The 19,472-nt window shown below is 43.4% G+C and overlaps 1 protein-coding gene across 4 annotated transcripts in view; it reads left to right on the top strand.

The window, feature by feature from the left end:
• pik3r1 (phosphoinositide-3-kinase, regulatory subunit 1 (alpha)) overlaps positions 1-8,911 on the top strand; it is a 30,592-nt gene extending 21,681 nt beyond the window's left edge. For 2 of the 4 annotated variants that reach the window (XM_042058819.1, XM_042058821.1), the window contains 8 exons: positions 3,075-3,177; positions 3,373-3,471; positions 3,594-3,774; positions 3,906-4,031; positions 4,134-4,453; positions 4,644-4,718; positions 4,856-5,026; positions 5,181-8,911. In XM_042058819.1, coding sequence (XP_041914753.1) covers positions 3,075-3,177; positions 3,373-3,471; positions 3,594-3,774; positions 3,906-4,031; positions 4,134-4,453; positions 4,644-4,718; positions 4,856-5,026; positions 5,181-5,370 — 1,265 coding nt within the window. In that variant the 3' untranslated portion in view covers positions 5,371-8,911. Of the gene's footprint in view, positions 1-613; positions 999-1,101; positions 1,335-3,074; positions 3,178-3,372; positions 3,472-3,593; positions 3,775-3,905; positions 4,032-4,133; positions 4,454-4,643; positions 4,719-4,855; positions 5,027-5,180 lie in introns of those variants that run through there. The other 2 variants (XM_042058822.1, XM_042058820.1) reach the window with 2 other exon arrangements.
• Positions 8,912-19,472: the final 10,561 nt, after the last annotated feature.

Genomic DNA, 19,472 nt, shown 5'->3' with positions numbered 1-19,472 from the left:
ACAGCAGGACTGGTTGAGTGAGCAGTTTTTTTTTTTTTTTTCCCCTCCGCTATATATCTCCTCCATTTCTCTGAAGTAGGACATGCTTGGCAGCCGGCTGACCTGTCATTAGAGCTCATGGGATGACAATGCCCGCGTTCCTCTCGCTCCTTTAATAAACCTGGCTACTGAGAAACCACCGCTATTTTCAGATTGTCGGGGCAGACAGGCAGGGCTGAGATCTCTGACCTGCACACACACACACACACACACACACACACAGCCTACACATCACCACCTCTCCTCCTCCTGTCACATTCTGGGATTACTGACGGTATCGGCAGCGCTCTGCCCCACACGGCCACATTACTGGCCAGCTCTGCCGGCTTGCCTACGTGCTACAACAGAGAGGCTTTAGCATGATTGCCAACAGTAAAGAGAGAGAGAGCGAGAAAGAAGGGGAGAGGGAGAGAGAGAGCTGGAGAGAAACAGGGGGGAGGGGGGGGGAGAGAGAGCGAGGGTGAAATATCGTCACATGCAGCTATGGAGGAGGGGCCAAGTCGACCTGCAAGAGCGAGTGAACGATGGAGGGTAGGGCGAAGGAGAGAGAGAGAGGAGGAGGAGCAGAGCGACTGAGCTCTCATTTCCCTTCCCTCACTCATGAGATGATGCTCTGCTGCAGCACAGCTCTCCGCTGCTGATCGTGGTTTCTCTCTCTGGCTCATCGGCTCTTTGTGCTTCTCTGCGTGGATGTGTCTGCACTTGCCTGCAGCAGGATTTACCCTTTACCCATTTACCCAGAGCACTTTTTTTCCCTTCTCGGGTGCGCTCTGAGTTCTTTATAATGAGACGGGTTTTATTTATTTAATTTTTTGAGAGGAAAGGAAGGGGGGGAAGGCATAGCAACGGAGACGGTGAGCTTTCACAATGACATCATTGCGCTGGGGAAACGCAAGCCGAGGCAGCAGGCAAGGCTGCAGGAGTGGTCTCTGACAGCCAGTCGCGTGCCATTGGCTGTGGTAAGTGATGTAATGTAATTCTGCCTAGCACTTCTTCCTCCCGGCAAGCTTTTTTTTTTTCTACCGCCTGTGAGATCGCAAGCACATAAAACTCGTGCAAAAGAACAGACGTAAGAGAGAGAACGGAAGAAAGATAGAGAGAGGGGTATTTCGCCTGTGGTTTTAAAAGCTGCGTGCAAAGTAGGTTAGATGCAAAGACAAGGATGACACATGTCCGCGACCGGCGCAAAGCATGTGTCGCAGCGTAGATTACGAGGAATATGGCGCTGCATGACCATGAATCTTTTCTAATTACTGAAGCAGAGATGCTGTCCTACATCGAGATGGACCCTCCAGGTAGAGTGATTACGTTTTGTCTCCTGTTGCTGGGCTAGTGCGCAGAAGATCTCTTGGAGCTTAACGCAGCTTGCGTGTGGGCTTCGGGATGACACAAGCAAACACCTGCTACTGTTCAGTGCGCTGTTGCTATTTGTGCTTCGGTTATGAGTTAATGGACGATATTGGTCCTGTTTTATACTCTTGTTGGTTCCTCTTTTTTACTGTTGTACTGTTACTCAGTTTTGGGGGAAGACCGGTGGAAGTAGGGTGGGTGGAGAGCTTTGCTGAGAGTTTGCCGTTGGGTGATCAGAGTGTGAAGCTGATGATGCAATGAATGAGATTCTGACTCTGTGCGTGAATGGGAGCGCGGAGATGATGTAGTGTGGTTAGAGGGTCGATGGGATGGGTGGGAGAGAGGGGGTGTTGGGATGGAGACAGAGATGCCGGTCTCTTTGCTGGTGCTCTGCAGCAGCGGTGCTAATGCGCAGAGATTCGGACGAACAAAGGGAGTCCAGATTGAACGGGGATTTGGGGGGGGTGGTTGTCGGGTGCCACGAGTGAGATAAAAATAGACTCCCCCACCCCCCTCCCCCCTCCCCTCTCCTCTCTAGTTTCCCCGGAGACCAGACCGCATCACACCGCACAGCCCCCGCAGGTTTCTGTCATTCATGTTCTCAGCCAATGGGGGTGCGGCTGCCATGGCGCCCTAATGATGGAGCTGCCACTGAATGAGCGTGTCGTAACAGGGACGGGGGAGAGTTGCCATGCAAGGTGCATGTGCAGAAGCAGGCAGATCGAAAGCCCCTCGCAACACACAGAGAGAGAGAGAGAGAGAGAGAGGGAGAAACCCAGGAGTGTAGTAGGTAAAGGGTTATAAAATAATACATCATGTTGCCATTGCCACGGTTTCACACTTGCAGATACAGTGAGAAATTGAAACCAGTCTCCTTTCTGAGAAGCAACATCAGATCAGAAGAACAGAATGGGCAGAAGGGAAAGGGGGTGGGGTGGGGTGGACCGTCCCCAGGAGATGGGAGCAAGATTGGCCACAAATATGTGTGCCGACAGGTTTCGTCCACGGCTGCCAGCTAGTGACTCTCCATCTGGTATGCAGTTAGTGACTAATTGCGGGGGCTCTTTGGGCTCTTCCTGTTGAACACCAGAGCTGCAGACGTGCAATTATTTTTTCCACTCCTGCATATGGTGCATCTAGATTCTAGGTTATCATGGCCTTATCTCAAACTGTATCTAACACATCTGTATCTAAATGCCTTCTCATAGTCTTGAGCAGCATAAGGAATGTTGAAAGAATGGCAAGAATGGCCCTAGTTCTTTTGTCGTCTTTTTTTTTTGTTGAATAAATGAATGAATGAACTGACGTTCTTCCTGACTCGGCAGTTGCCGTGCTGAGACACAGCTCTGTTCTTTCGGTTCGATTTAATCAAGTGGAAAGGGAGAACTGAGGAGGAAGGGGGGGGGGGGGGAAGCAGGAGAAAAGAGAGAGAGATGTCGCCTGTTGCCGTAAATGGGTTGAAATGGCTTTCAAATTCCGGGGGGGGGGGGGGGCAGGAAGCACTCTACTCGAGGATGTTTGAATGAAGCAATACTTGCGAGTGAATCAGACTGCGAATAGTGCTTGACACGGCCATGACAGCCTCATGTGTTTTCATATGTATTATCTTATATATGCTGTGAGATAATATAACTGAATACTGTTAATTGACCATTTTCTTTTTTTGTTTTGTCTTTGTTGTACAGCCCTACCTCCAAAACCACCCAAGCCCACCCCTGTGACTAACAACGGTATGAACAACAACATGGCGCTACAGGACGCCGAGTGGTACTGGGGAGACATCTCAAGGCAAGTCCTATCTCACATACCCCCACTACAATCCCCACCCCCAACCTCAACATCACAGTCTCACAGCCGCTTGGTCACAATGGTTCCAAAACAGGAAGTCATGCTTCTGCAGCCACGGAACATTGAGATTTCAATCTTCGATCGTTGGGTCTAACTTCTCGTCTTTTTTTTTTCTCTCTCATTATTTATATCCAGGGAGGAGGTCAACGAGAAACTCAGAGACACTCCTGATGGTACGTTTCTTGTGAGAGATGCTTCAACCAAAATGCACGGAGACTACACGCTCACGCTAAGGTACGTTTCTTCAGTCAGTGTGGCGTGTGCCATCATAAACTGTTTAAGCATCTTATTGTTCTGTCTCAAGCACACATGCAGAATTTGCGCTGAAAAGGCCTTTTCTCACCCCAAATCTACAGGAAGGGAGGCAACAACAAGCTGATCAAAATTTTTCATCGCGACGGGAAGTACGGCTTTTCGGACCCCTTGACTTTCAACTCTGTGGTTGAGCTTATCAACCACTACCGGCACGAATCCCTCGCCCAGTACAACCCCAAACTAGATGTGAAATTGCAGTATCCTGTGTCAAAGCACCAGCAGGTTAGCAAGCTTGTCCCCCTTTTTAATGTGCCACTGGCTCCACATTGTCAATCAAACAAAAATCTTTTAAAAGTGGTGCTAGTTTTAGTCATGTTCAGTACTGAATCGTGTCTCGAATCTGGTTTGTTCAGGATCAGGTGGTCAAGGAGGACAACATCGAAGCTGTGGGGAAGAAGCTGTTCGAGTACCACCAGCAGTACCAAGAAAAGAACCGAGAGTACGACAGACTCTACGAGGAATACACAAGAACATCGCAGGTTAGTACTTTACATTGATTTTGTCATTACTACTGTGTAGACAAATCTATCAATTGGAATCCGTAAGAGATCATGTATTGATACATCTGCCTTCTTTTACAGGAAATTCAAATGAAGAGGACTGCCATCGAAGCCTTTAACGAGACCATCAAGATCTTCGAAGAGCAGTGTCAGACTCAGGAGAGGTACAGCAAGGAGTATATCGAGAAGTTCCGGCGCGAGGGCAACGAGAAGGAGATCCAACGGATCATGGTGAACTACGAGAAGCTCAAGTCGCGCATCAGCGAGATCGTGGACAGCAAGCGGCGCCTGGAGGAGGACCTCAAGAAACAGGCAGCTGACTACCGCGAGATCGACAAGCGCATGAACAGCATCAAGCCCGACCTCATCCAGCTACGCAAAACCAGGGATCACTACCTTACGTAAGCTGCCCTCCCTCCCTCCCGCTCTCATCACTCTCATTCTGCACGAGTCGTTACATCAGTTCTCCCGATGTGCGATTACAGCTAGCCTAGCAGCTGTGCTAATCAGGCCGCAAATTGCCGGATGGTAATATCGGGAATCTGTAGTTTTGCAGACGTGTTAATCCAATCTGTTCTCTCTTCTTCCTAGGTGGCTCACACAGAAGGGTGTCCGGCAAAAGAAGCTCAACGAATGGCTGGGCATCAACAACGAAAACAATGAAGAGTAAGTACCTCGCACACCAACATCCTAGCTCATTATTTCAACTATAGATCACTGCTAAAGTCTAGGTGGTCGTCGTGGATGGTTTTAGCCAAAGCAACCAAACGTAACCACCCTCTTCGCCCTTTTCCTCCCCACAGTCAGTACTCGATGGTGGACGACGATGAGGACTTGCCGCACCACGACGAGCGCTCATGGAAGCTCGGCAACATCATCCGCACACAGGCCGAGGCCCTTCTGCGGGGCAAGAGAGACGGAACATTCCTGGTACGGGAGAGCAGCAAGCCCGGCTGCTATGCCTGCAGCGTGGTGTAAGTGCCCTATTCACCTCTCCGTTTTCGCATTTAGCATAGCTACAGTGTTTAACGTAGATTTGGTTAAGAGTAAGTCTATGTTTAGCAGTTGAGTATGCTGCATTATTCATAACACTCTTGTCTGTTTCTCTCTCTCTCTGTATGCCTGCAGTGTGGACGGTGAGGTCAAGCACTGCGTCATCAACAAGACGCCCTCGGGCTACGGTTTCGCAGAGCCCTACAACCTGTACAGCTCGCTGAAAGAACTGGTCTTGCACTACCAGCATACGTCTCTCGTCCAGCACAATGACTCTTTGAATGTCACGTTAGCGTACCCTGTTTACGCGCAGCAGAGACGATGAAGACTTCCTTCAACGGGATAAACAAAAAACTTGTCTCCTGCTCCTTCTCCTCCCCACCCCCTCACTCGACTGCAGGACTTTGGGAAGTGTGCAGGCATTCTGACAAGGACGGAGAGGAGCTTGGTTTGGAACGCTGTGGGAGATGGAGAGATGCCTTTTGTCAGGGTGGCTGGTGGACAGATGGGTGAGGAAGATGAAAGGGGCTGTGTTTGCCTTTTTCTTTCCACCCTCCTCCCCTTTTCAGACTTTAACTGGGAAGATGAACGAGGGAATGTGTGTGAGAGAGAGAGAGAGAGAGAGAGAAATGGAATGGAACCCAAATACACACACAAATATATAAATATCTATATATTACTATATCTAAAGAGAAAAATAAACATTTCAGCCTCTGAGACGTTTGAACTGGTGCCGGGCCTGAATGTAGTTCCCTTCCTCATGCGCTCCTTTTTTTTGCCAGAGTGCAGTACCAAGAGGAAACTGTGGAACTCCTCTCCCTCCTCCTCCTCTCCTCATCCCGTTCTCTCCTCTCTCACCTCTCATCACTCTCTCTCCAACCTAAAATGGAGGACGTCGGAGGCCTTTTCCAAATGGTGCTTGTTCATGCTATATCTGATGGAATTTCGTTACGCAGTTCAACCACCGCCGCTATCCTCCCATCACCTGATCCCACACTGGCACCACCTGCCTAATAGTGGGCTTTATGTTTCTAACGTTTCCTCCACCTCCTCTTCCCTTGAGCCCCCACCTCCACCTGCCCCCCTTCCCCACCCCCCACTCTATTCAGGTCTCTGTGTGTGTGTGTGTGTGTGTGTGTGAGCGTGCCTGTGTATGTGTGTGTGTGTGAGTGAAAGTGGTGTGTACATTAGTGTCGATGTGACCAAAACTCACAGTATCTGAAAGCTAAGATCATCGTCGGGGTGCTTAACATTTGTGATGTTTAAAGAAACGAAAACAAACAAAAAGACTCTAAAACAGAAATGGACAGACCATGAAACAGCTGATATATGTAGCAAGATGGCACTTTTTTTCTCTTTTCTTTGTCCTTTTTTTTTTTGTTGGAAAATTTAAAAAAGCATATATACTCAACCTGTTTCTCAGAGACTCCTTTGAGACGTCTGGTCTCGCTGGGAGTGAGTGAGCATGAGGCAGTGGGCTCAGCCTGTGGCATTTCTCCTGTGATAACCCCCCCCCCCCCCCCCACACACCCCCTATAGGACAGACGCTGGGCTCTTGGCTCACGAACGGACTGGTAGAAACAGTGTGACCGCAGCCTGCAATGGAAAAGACAAAAATCTTTCATTATGATGTACATACAGTGAAACCTGTGATGACGATGACTTAACCGTATTGTACCAAAAAAAAGCTCAGTTCCTATTTTTTGTTTCTCAGTTTATTCTAATCTGCTATGCAATTCTGTATCTCCCTCCTCTCAGCAAGATCAGTTTTTATTTTACATGTTGCTACCCATAATATAAGCATGTTTTATTTGCTTGGAAAAGTCTCTGTATTTTTGCCCATGACAAATATCTAAGAGGATATATTAAGTGTCAAAATGCCAAGAAAGTAGTCTCAGTTTTCAAACCCTAAAGAAAAGAGAAACAGATTTACTTTTATTACAGATGTCTTTATGAGAATGCAGGTGTATAGATGGAGAGAAGAAAGATGAGCAATTTTATTAGTTTTTTTACTTTGAACTACTGTCCTCCTGGGTAGAGCCAATGGGGGGGGCCAATCTTAGTCCTTCTTCAGCTATAACGAAAACTGTCAAGAAGCCAAATCAACTCAGTTTGGTTTTTTTACATTTTTTTTCCCTAAGCAAAGCAGTATACAGTGAAGACATGCATAGCAAACACATGATTAGTATATTCCCACGTTGCTCTAACATGATTTTTTTTTTTTACCTTCCGAGAGTTTTATTTTGTGAAAGTTTTAATTTTACACTTGTGAGGGAAGGAGAGATAAAAAGAGTTAGTTTTGTGGAATGGCAGAAATAATCGCATGCTCAGTTTGGAGACGGGGAAGAAAAAAGGTTTCCTTCTCATTCCTTGGTCCATACAGTATTTTTTCTGTATCAGAAAATTCTTAATGAGTGTTTACATGGGTGTGAACGGGCTCATTTCGACTAGTGGCTGAATGCTTGTGACCATGCATTGTTTTCTTGACCTATGTTTTTGCCACCGAAAAAAAAAAGTTTAAAGAATTTTTGTTTTTAATAAATGTACCAAATTAGACACATCTTTCTTTTCTACATTTTTTTCTCTCATCTATAACAGTATTTGAAGCTTGACTAATGTTCAAGTCTGTATTACATATGGTTTGCCTTCAGTGCAAATCCTGAGTAAAGTACACAAATTATATGCAGCACTTAACCTGCAGTATAAAAAAAAGGCTTACGTTGTACTTCGCATCAGTGAGTATCAGTATAAAACATGCATTCTTCTGATTCGTTAATAGTGTTCTGGTTTGTTCCACCTTGTTCTTTAGATCATTTATTCTCATTTTTGAACAATCATCACCTTTTTTTCTTTTGTTCTGGTTTAATCATTGATCAACACGTTATACTCTAATATTACACCACTTTAGTTCCTACTGGGCCTGATTGCCTTAAAACATATTAAGATGACTTTATTTTTTACAAGGGTCAGTCCTTGTTGGCACCTGTTGCAAATTCCCTACATGCGTGTTTATCCCTACTAGAAACAATTCTTCAAAAATGTGTAAGTGGAGAATGATTTGTGAACATGTTTTATTTTTGTTTCTCTTCATTATCAGTCTAATTCTGCCCTTTTGCTTTCAAAAAAATACTTTAGGTGGATGTAGCAAATGTCTTTTTTTTTTTTTTTCTTTCTTAATTTTACAAATAGAAGTTGTGAAATTCAGGTAATCGTCACACCTGTCTTAACTGGCAGAGACTTGAGTCATTGGTTGCCAATGCCAAAAGGACTGCCTAAGTAGCAGGTGTGAAGTTAACCATGCCATCCTAACTAATATCCCACCATAAGCAGTGTGACCATTGGGCTTTTGTTAGCGTGGACTTTTATTCACTGCACTCACGTTAGAGAGTTGAAATCCAGGAGAGCCGAAACTTGAGGACGAGTAGGCTTTTAACAGTCCTGCCCCAGTTTATTCAGTTAATTAAAATGATCAACTTGAGATTCACAGACAGCATTCAAAGAAAACTAAGCACTGTTTTTAAATAAGTCTACTTGTCCTATTTACAGCAAATATTTTTTGTTCTCTCCCTTTAACATTTGTTATATCATTGTAGTTTTTTCCAAAGGTTTCTGAGGCCTTTGAGTTATTTGTTCACATAGTTGAAAGTGTTGTTAGTTGTTTGGCCATTGTTTCTGAGAAAATGCGGCACCATTTTTTTTAAAACAACATTTCCTCCCCTACTTTTTTTTTTTTTCCTTTCTGTTTTCGTTTCAGGCTTGGTTTACGGTAAACATGAGATGATTGTGTCAGAAATATTGAGATTAAAATTTACCAGTGTGTCCCAGTTTTAAAACTGCTTAAAAACCTGTATGGGCTTTGTGAAAAATGAATAAAAAAAATGTTTTTAAGAAAAAAGAAAGCCTCCTGTTTTCATGACATTCATTATTACATTCAGTTAAAGACATTTTTGCAACCCTAAACTCTGGTGTATGGAGCTCAACCCTGGCAGTTTCTACTGTGTGCTTTTGGGTGGTTTTTGTACTTTGTGTACCGTCCCAGAGAGAGAGATTTGAGGTTATGCAAATTTCCCCCATGTGGCATGGTGGCACGCCATTGATGTCACTGCAGCTCAAAAGGACACAAGGTGACAGAACTTTATGTTCTTGCACTCAGCCTGCAACTAGTGCTACTGCCACTGCTATTTTAATGCAAGGGTGTATGCCTACACAGTATCGACCAATACTCGTTACAGCTCTTTATTAGCTGACCCCTCACCTGTTTTTTTGCAGGAGAAAGCTACAGACCAAAGACGTCAAAGAGTAACTGCAGAGATGCTGGGCTCGCCTGCAGCTGTTGCTCTAGATACGATCAACGTCTTTAGCTCAAGACAAGAGGAAGTGAAGTTTCAGCGCTTTACTCAAGCATTCTTAACACTTTTCAGCACGAAATTAAAAAAAGACAGCGAAACTAGCCACCCGGCTCACACAACCTTATCACCTGTCACCAGAGAGGAGAAAAGGAGGCACGCGCACACGCGCTAGGCACATATGTAACTTGAAAAACGAGTCCTATGCTCGGGGTTATATAACAGCCAGCGCCGTGCAGAGGGCACAGCTAGCCGCCCCAGAAGCGCCTTTCTCTTGCTCTACCACCGCCACAGAGAACTTGACTGATGGGCCTTGTTGAGCGACTGGCCATCCCAGCAATGTGCAGCAGGATAATTATAAACCGCATTCCTCTTCATGGCGAGTGCAACAATAGAAGCCTCTTGCGGGGGGAGGTTTAAGTATAAGTATATATACTTTTTTGATCCCGTGAGGGAAATTTGGTCTCTGCATTTAACCCAATCGGTGAATTAGTGAAACACAAACAGCACACAGTGAGGTGAAGCACACACTAATCCCGGCGCAGTGAGCTGCCGGCTTGCTCAAGGGCACTTCAGTCGCGGCCCACTGGTCGGGGCTCGAACCGGCAACCCTCCGGTTACAAGTCCAGAGTGCTAACCAGTGGGCCACGGCTGCCCTTGTGCCCTTGTCAACACTTTACAAATGTGAAGTATGGCACCAGGAGAAGCAACTCCCTACCCCCTCTCCATCAAGAAAGTTAACTGTAAAGGCTGCAACTGCAACTTTTACTTACAAGCACTGCTCATGGTGTCAGATATAGATATATCAACCAAAGACACATCACACACACACAAAAGACACATTCATTTATTTACATAAATTGCTATATATACACACACACAAACACACATGTAAGTAAATATAAGCGCAGTGGAACAAAGTGAGTGTTGGGACATTTGAAGGTTTGGCTGTGTTTGGTGTTGCACGTAGCAAAACGGAAATTCAAGGTAAACCACAGCCTTTGTGCGTCCACAAATGTGCTGAGCAGCCCTAGCAGGCCTCACGAATCTTGTCGTTTGTCTCTTACACATCACAGTGCTCACAAATAGAGCCACCACACGCTCTTCTTAACTGCGTCTCATTATGTATGAATGGGGTCTCTTGTACAAATATAAAATGCAGACTATGCGTATTGAGAGATATGGCTTACAAACCCGGTGATGGAAGGAGAAAGTGAGAAGCATCAGGTATAGTGCAGAATGGTAAGGCAGCCTACCTTTGTTATCATCAGTCACAGAGATAATAACATATCTCTGCCTCACACCTGCACAGGTCTTTACTGTCAGTACAAACCCATGATGCCTCATTTTTATTGCATTCCATTTGTTGATCTACAGGAATTGGCTCCGTTGTGTCTGCAATCCTTCTGGACAACTGAGAACATTAGAACTACTGTACTGCCACAACAGCTGATGGCTTATGAATGCTGCAACACCAAAGCCACCAGCCATCATAACCTTTCCAAAATGGCCAACAGCAAAAACAGCACAAATACACTTTACTTGTAGTGAAACATTTACAGTGTATCATGACCCCAGAAAAATAAACAATGTATAACTCCCTGCCAAAATATCTGGCTTTAGTGGCAGGAATAATACAGACAGAAAAATTAACAAAATGCAATTTCCAGCGTAGGTAATCATACTGTTCACAGAAAGCGTGAGCTTATGTTGGTGTTAGTAAGACGTAGACCACGTGTCTACACCACAGCTAAAGGTGCTGGGGTGCCTTGCAGGTGTAATGACTTACATGCAAACCTGTGTATTCACTCCCAGCTCACTGTATGGGTATGACCAAGCTGCAAGAACTCCTCCAGTCACAAAACAAGGACTATATACTTAAATATACCTATACTATACTATACTATACTATACTATACTTAATTGTTAAAAAAGGTCTTAAAACACTAGGGAATACAATGAATTATTGCTATTTAATCTGCTAGAAACAAATAAAACAAGTGTTTTAATGTAATGACAATGAGAACTTAGGTAGCCTACTCAAATCAGACATATGTAAAGAGTAAAGTTCAGTTGAATTTTAGTGCTGTTCTTTACATCATTCTGCACCAGCTTTTGACAAAAGTTATAGTTGATTCAAGAATAAGCATTCAGAGTTTTCAAAACCAGAAAGGCTGGTAGTTGAACTTGAGTTCATGGGAGCATGGATTCTCATACGACTGGATTATACCCTTCGTTAGATCACAGATGATGGCATTAATGGTTCATTGGAGCCCCACATAGCTGATTAATGGTTGTAATCTTCGCAGACTATTTTAGGACACAGATTTATTTCCCCTGTTAAGCCTATAAATGGGGATGGGGCCCAGCCGCATCTGATGATTTGCATTATGATGCAACCAGCAGAAGATGGGCATGCAGTGCAAAATCTTTTAATATACTTAACCCATATGAGTGGAGCGAGGCTCAGCCCTTCCCATAAGGCAGGATGCCACGGCCTAGTTTAACATCATTTCTGGTTTATACAGCTCACTCACACAGTGAAAATCGTGTCTTTCAGAGGATATGCTGAATTAGTGGTAACTGGCAGAGCATTTTAGCACAAAACCTCATGCATCAAAAGATGCGTCAGAAAGTAATTTGGGTCATTCAGACATGTGACTTGTATAAAGACCCAACCAGAGCGCTTACTATTATGCCAGGTGTGTTTGAGATTATGAAGCAATATTAAATATATCTAGCTGTTTTTAAGAAACCCAAGTGAAGTGGTACCATGATGTAGAGTGATGTAGAGAGGTACAGATGAGTCATTATTACCCTTGCCTCCGATAGGAGGCTTGAAGGTATTGTAATTGGCTTAGTCTGTCTGTACGCCTGTGTGTGTGTGTGTGTGTGTGTGTGGATTCCGTTGTTGACATTTTCTTCCACTTTCTTCAACATTGAGAGATATGAATGAGGGTGTGCAGTCTCCTGGTTTCTCTTCTTGTTAAAGATCAAAAAGTTTGTGCCTTTTGATTGACCGAAATATCGAATCTGATCTTTGCAGTATTTGTTCCAGCACAAGCTAAGGATATGTATTGGTTGTTACTCATTTACTACTTTTTATTTTTTTTAATTTTATTTAAGCATAAAATGCCATGTCTGTGGATCCATCTACATACAATGTAAATACCGCTTCACTTGCCCACATCACTTGCTTGATTTACTAGATATGACTCCTTTCACATATAGCTTGACATGAGCAATTTTACATGTCAATCTTTTCAATGGCTAAGAAGACAATCACATAATTTCCCATGAAAATTGAATATAGATTTATTTTATATTTAAGCAATACTTAGAGCACTTGAGCAAGCAAGTCAGATTGGACAAAAGCACAAGGGACTGATTGGATTTAAACGGGTTTCAGAGTCGCCAGATAGAGGCCATTTAGGAATTTAATTCAGGTCAAATATTTTTGGCCCTGGTGGGAAGCGAAAAAAAATGCAAGCTGTAATCTTTTTATAATCCCTGTGCTCCTATACAGGGAACTTTAGTTCTTATAACCTCGTTTCTGACAGAAGCACCATTACTCTGAAATACCCTGACATAAGACTTATTTCTTATTTCTTTTGTACAGTATAATCTTATATATATATATACATATATATATATATATATATATATATATCATCATAGAGGGATCAGCGATTGTGAAAAGCCACACATATAGCACACACTCAGGACATTAGACAGTACAAAACTCCCATTGGATTCCCATGGCTGGAAGGTAATTACATGAAGCGATAGAGAGAAAGGTCTTGGAGATAAAAAGGGCTCAAAGTACATCTCTGCCTGCGGCCGCAGACGTCCAGTTTGCCTTTACACAATTGGCCGTTAATGTTTCACCAGACAAATCCATGAGCACTGCAACACACACCTCACAATATGTCTGCAACGATGCTATTAGGGGTAAAGTCCCTTCCCAGTATGGCCTAGAAAGCAAATAAGTGTGACACTCATGCTAGGTGACACAGATTTGCCCGCGTCTTAGTCAGAAATAGGTGTTAGGCTAATGAGAGGAGGACTCCAGATTATCACCAGATTTTATCATGTATCATCAATTTTAATTTCAAAAGTCATATGAACCACCATATCTTGCTCCAGTTTGATCATTAATACCCTTAAACATGTCCTGTGTGAGTTGTTAAATAACCTTTTTGAAGTGATAATTATATCTCAGCCACAAAGGCTGCATAGGCATTAACCTTAAACAACTCAGACTTCCTAGAAAACGACTTGGCTTTGTTTACCCAAAGAGGAAGTTCCTAATCTGACCATTATCCCATGGGGTTAGTCTACTTTGACAACAGGACTGATGCACACACACACACACACACACACACACACACACACACATACACAGAGGTATGTCATCATCCAGAAGGGTTACCTCTGTTGAAACAGCACCCAGGATACATCCAAATGCTTCAGGAATACTTGCTTTCTACACAAATGTCACTGTTGTAGTGGTATCTGTTTATCAAAGCTGAACATCTGATGAACTTGTAATGTCTACACTGTGTCAAAAGCCAATATTCAGTAATAAACCCTTGGTATGAATCTTTAAATGACCGTGTGGTTAATAATTTGCATTTAACAGTGCGGCGTAGCATTTGACTGATAACATATGCCACAACAGGCCCTACTGTAGAAAAGGCATTGTGTTTGAAATTTAACTTTCTCTTTCATTTGGTTTTAGTTATGGTGCTAATTTCCATTTTAGTTGTCTCAAACAGATATCTTAACAGAAGTTATTTGCAGAATACATCTATTTTCTTTCAATTAAACTTTGAGTATTAGGTTTCACTGAAAGCGGAAGTTATAGCATTATCCTCCACTGTAGATAGCCTAATGAAGATGATACAATACGTACTATGCCAAGCATGACATTAACATGAAGTAGTATTTAAAGTCCAGGGCAGCACCACAAAGAGATGAATGGCACATAAATCAAAAAGGTGAGACAAGGTTTCATTGCAGCACTTTTTTAATTAGTGACCAATCTGTGGCTATTACACGAGTGAACATGCTTTTCCAAGGATCAAAAATGTAAATCCAGTCCAAAGCTCTCCAGAGATTAAGAGATTAATAATCCAGGAGATGAGATTTTTAGTGTTCTTAATTCACTTAAACTGAGGTATGACTCTCCATGCGGTGTGGTGCGGTGTGGGGCCGGGTTCTGAATGCATAATTGCTGGTGATCTCTCTGGTGATGTCAGAGCGAACAGAGGGAGTAATTAGACAGATGCGAGCGAGGCAACGCTGATGGCATCAACACTGATTTAGGAGAGGGGCACTTTCACAGTGAAAGCAGCCCAAAGAAAGGTCAGAGCCATAAATAAAATCTTAATGCTCCTCCCCACCACCCCTCCACCCTCCAATCTAGTTCACCCCCTCCAACGGTATTGTTTTCCAAGCACATCTGAAGGAGAATGAGAGAGAGAGAGAGAGAGAGAGAGAGAGAACATATTTTCCCCTTTTAATGAGTCCTATCTGGCTCTCGCCTGATAAATCAGACATTAAAATGGCCTCAGGGGATGGGGTTTGGACAGCTCAATGACAGCCCATGACTTCCTGATCCACATTAGAAGATGATCATGAGAAACCGTTTAGATGCTGCCACAAAATCCTAACTTTAGCAAACAGCTGTATAAAAAGCTATAGATAATATAGATAATTGTTCTGGATTGTTACTGGTAAATCACAGTTGTTATCATGTGAGTGGACCTGGCAGCAGTGTGTCCCAAACCCTACATCTGGAGTCCACTACTGTCAAGGTCGGGCCTGCCTTAGGGATTTATCTGCCAAAGTAAATTAGTTGTGACTTAAATATTATATTAAGAAGCGAAGATCTACTTTGTCAGGAGATGGTTGAGTATTTAATCACATCACAACAACTCAGATGAACAACAACTGAACTTCTGAAAAACAAATAAACATTTATAGCAATAATTTAAAAGATTGCCAAAATGATCAAGATTATTGGTTACAGGTGAGGAGATAAGGAGTGATTACATGCAATCTTGCCTCCTATGGCCAACCCCTGAAACGATATTGTATCTTTAGTGGCAACACTAAAAATAAAGAAATAAAGCTATAAACAATAAAAGAAATACAGCTTTTTGTTTATGACTTTGATTAACAAGTGAACTATTAATACTGTTTGACTGACCACATTACAGTAATCTCTGCTTACCTTGGCAGCAGCCTACCTCTATGAAAACTGGCATTGCTATTAAATGGTTTGTAATTTTTAATAGCAAGTGCAGTCATTAGTAATGAAGAACAACAGAGGCCTTTATGAATGGAGGCGTCACAGAAAAACTCTTAACCACTATTAAGATTTTTACGAGTCACTGAGGACGGGGGGGAGGAAGAAGTAGGGTGATGTAGGTCATCAGTAGTTGAAGTCCTCCCCCACCCAGCCTAGCCAAATAGTCACTGATGCCACAATGACGACAGCAACACTTGAACTTTTGCTAACGCAGTCTGAGCTGTTGGTGGGTTTGCAGTTGGTGGGTTTGAATGTGCTTGCCTTTTCAGGATAAAGAAGAGGTTCAGTAGAAGGAGGAAGGGGTTACTAAGATAACACTTCTAGACCTTTATAAGTGCTCTGAGCTCATCTGGTTTCATCACCCAGCTGAGGTTGGTTTCACTTTGCAAAAACCTGCAAGTTGAGGCTAATGGTAGAGATGAGTAGACTCACGATTTGACATGAAGAATGTTACAGATGCATTACTCCTGCAGATCCACAGGAGAGCTCTAAGAAATGTGAAAACAGACGACCTTTTACTGCCTGTGCACCGTCGGGGGAAAGACTATTTGTCTTGTCTTTTTATTGCTTTTAAATCTAACTCTGTAATTTTTTTGCTTTCGAGACCTTGTGGATTCATACACTAATGGCAGCTACCTTTCAGCTTTGCAAAATGCATCAGCCACTCAAAATATTGTCAGAAATTCACAGAAACTTTTCAATCAAAATTTAATGGCGCTGCTGTGTCTGAAGAAGCCTTTTTCATACTCCCATCAGGCAGGCTTTTCTGAGAAAAAGAAGAGTGGGATGGAGAGAGGCATGAGGGGAAGGGAGAGAGAGAGAGAGAGAGAGAGAGAGAGAGGAGGCCAAGTGAAAGCAAGAGAGAGGAAGAGATATGAAAAGTGGGAGTTGGACACAGAGAGAGAGAGAGAGAGAGAGAGAGAGAGAGAGAGAGAGAGAGCTGATGAGTGAAATGACTCTACTGACAGTCCATGTGGACTGTTTAGCCGCCGTGGCACAGATGGAGATGGTGAAAATGTGAATTGAAACAGCCGAAGGAGGGGGGTGGGGGGGTGGTTGCCGGGAGGAGCCAACCTCGGCCAGCGTGGAGGGATTCATTGTGCCGTTAATCCCCTTTTATCCCACAGGACCCCAAAATAAACTCCTGGGCTCTGGGCTCCGGGCTCGGAGTGAGTGGGCAAGCTAGCGCGCTAATCCTTCCCGTCCCACAGGCCCTGGGACCAGCACTGGCTCTCAGGACGCTGTTATGTCATCGCCACTAAAGCCGGCCGGCCGGCAGGACGCAGCATGGCAAAGTGACACAAATGGCTCTCGTCGTTGCCACTCCACATCAGCAATTTCGTGCATGGCTCAAGGCCCACTTTTTTTTCACAGGGAGGTCCCAGAAAGCCATTCATCCATTCTTTCTTTTCTTTCTTTCTTTTTCTAAATGCAGTTGTGAATGCAGTTATTTGTTGTTGGAAATTGTTGTTGCGCTGCTTTGAGTACAACACGCATGATATTTAAATAATGCCCCTTGTGCAAAATTAGCCATGGGAACCAATCTGCCATCATAATGCATAAGTACTGCATTAGGTGAAGGCTGGAGAAGTGTCTAGTACAAGTCGGGCTTGTAATTGTAATGCTTCTTAGCTCTTAGTAATACTGCAAAGTATTCTAGCATGAGGTCCTTGCAATGTGATCCTTTGAGTGTTGGGTATGGGAATTAATTAGGCATATTGTGATCCAAATCACTTGCTGTAGGCTAGTGATCTGGGACGCATTTGACCTCATATCTTTTGTGGTGTAAATGTTAATGCATTCTCAAAATGACTTAGGCAGTAATTTAAACACACAAGAGGTCAGCTGGACACCTTGGAAAAACTTGATAAATGAGTCTCAACCGTCGCATTGTGATCCAATCCCACACAGCACATTTTAAAAGAGCTATGAATAGTGTCTGAGTTCTGTCTTGAACACAATAGCATTCATACATTGACTTTTGATACAACGCCTTGTGAGCTACAAAGTGTAAGAGAGTATACGGTCCAACGCTGGTTAGCATGCCAACCTTAGTAGATCTGGACAATACTTTCTTTCTTTTTTGATTCATTTCTTCACATTCTTTTACTATTTCCAGTTCACCTTTGAGTGTTTTAAACTGAAATTCCTACACATGGCCCCTTTAACCCTTAAAGGAGTACGGATTGTTGAGAAATGAACGTTCTAAAGAATATCTGGGTTCATTGAATTCAACATAGAATTTTAGAACCTTCAATTGTTGCGGAACTTAGAACGTTCAAAAACCTACACCTTTAAGGGTTAAAACTAAGTCTAAACATAGTCTTGGCCATAGTTTAGTTTCTGCAGAACAAAGGAAGTGGCCTTTCAGACCACAGAGCATCCTTCTCCTTCAGCCTTAGCTGCCGCCTCATTTACACTGATGTTGTGTCAGAGCAAACCTAATTAACATGAAAACAAAAAAAGGCTGAAGCCTTTATTGGCAACCATGTTTTATGTGAACAACCTCAGCATGAGTTAATAATGTCACCAAGTTATTTACACAGTCTTTTAAAGCACCACCACCCCCAACATCGCCTGCCCTCCACTCCCTTCCGGCATGCCCTTTAATCAAATTTCATCATCTGCTCGGCTGTAACCACACTTAATGCACTCGCTTCTATGTGAGAAACAATAGCAATGAAATCCATAAATTTAACCAAACCTCGAGCAATTAACTAAATGAGCAGCGCAATAATTCTTTGAGGACATGGTGAAAGCCATTTAAGACGAGAATAATTCAAACTGCCTTCGGGGTAATGACTCCATTGCATGGTGGATGCACACAATGTGCACACAAGTACATTATCTCCGGTGATGTGAGGCGACCTCACATATTTTATCTGCAATTAGTGGTCCTTTGTTCAGGAATGGCATTGTGTCGATGCAGTGTATGGCACAATGAGAAGGTCAAAAGCAATGCTTTCAAATATGAAAGGAATGGTCACTCTTTGTTTTCATTATTCTCCTTAGTACTCACATCAGTGCAAACGTAGCCAAGTGTGAGAAATACTTGTGACATTGTGGTGGTAAAAATGCACAATATTGGGATCAGAAATCCAATTACCTAATGTGATTGCAGACGCGGCCATTAGATATGGTGTGTCCTCCATAGAATTATCGTACCACTCAGCATGCAACAACCCCAATCAGATAGAGAGCGCCCATGATGTCATCCCGTGGCTCCCTATTAGAGCAATTTGGAGCCGTTTTTATCTCCCCCCCCCCCTCGTAGGCCTACACTCATCCCCGAGATCAGAGTGGGGATTAAGAGGAGACTAATCAGACTCCCATCGGTTGGGCCCTAAGACTGCATAACATACTTCACAAAGTGTGCTCTATTGGGTGATTCAGAGTTAAATAGGGGTCCAGGGCCCAGTCTCTCTCTGACCGCTGTTTACAGAAGCACTTAAGAGCGAAGGATGGTGTGGTGATAAAGGGGAAGAACGCTAACAGAAACTTAAATCGACACAAAGTGAGTCAAAGTGAAACTGAAGTGTGTCTGTCTCGTTTGATTGATTGCTGTCTTGAGATGGAAAACGAATCTAAAGACGGAGTCCTCGAAAAGGTCAAGAGAAATCCTGGGGGTTTTGAGGGGGAGAGAAAGACAGTACGATGTCTTTACGTATGATGTTCAAGGTGTCATTCAGACTTCATATGACAATACTCAGTGTGGATGGTAGATTCACCAAAAAATATTATTTCTATTTTTAATTTCTTTATTAA

This window comes from Alosa sapidissima, chromosome 13 (genome assembly GCF_018492685.1).
Source record: "Alosa sapidissima isolate fAloSap1 chromosome 13, fAloSap1.pri, whole genome shotgun sequence".
In the NCBI taxonomy this organism is placed as follows: domain Eukaryota; kingdom Metazoa; phylum Chordata; class Actinopteri; order Clupeiformes; family Clupeidae; genus Alosa; species Alosa sapidissima.
Note: the sequence above shows the minus strand (reverse complement) of the source record. Positions and strands in the feature narration are given on the sequence as shown.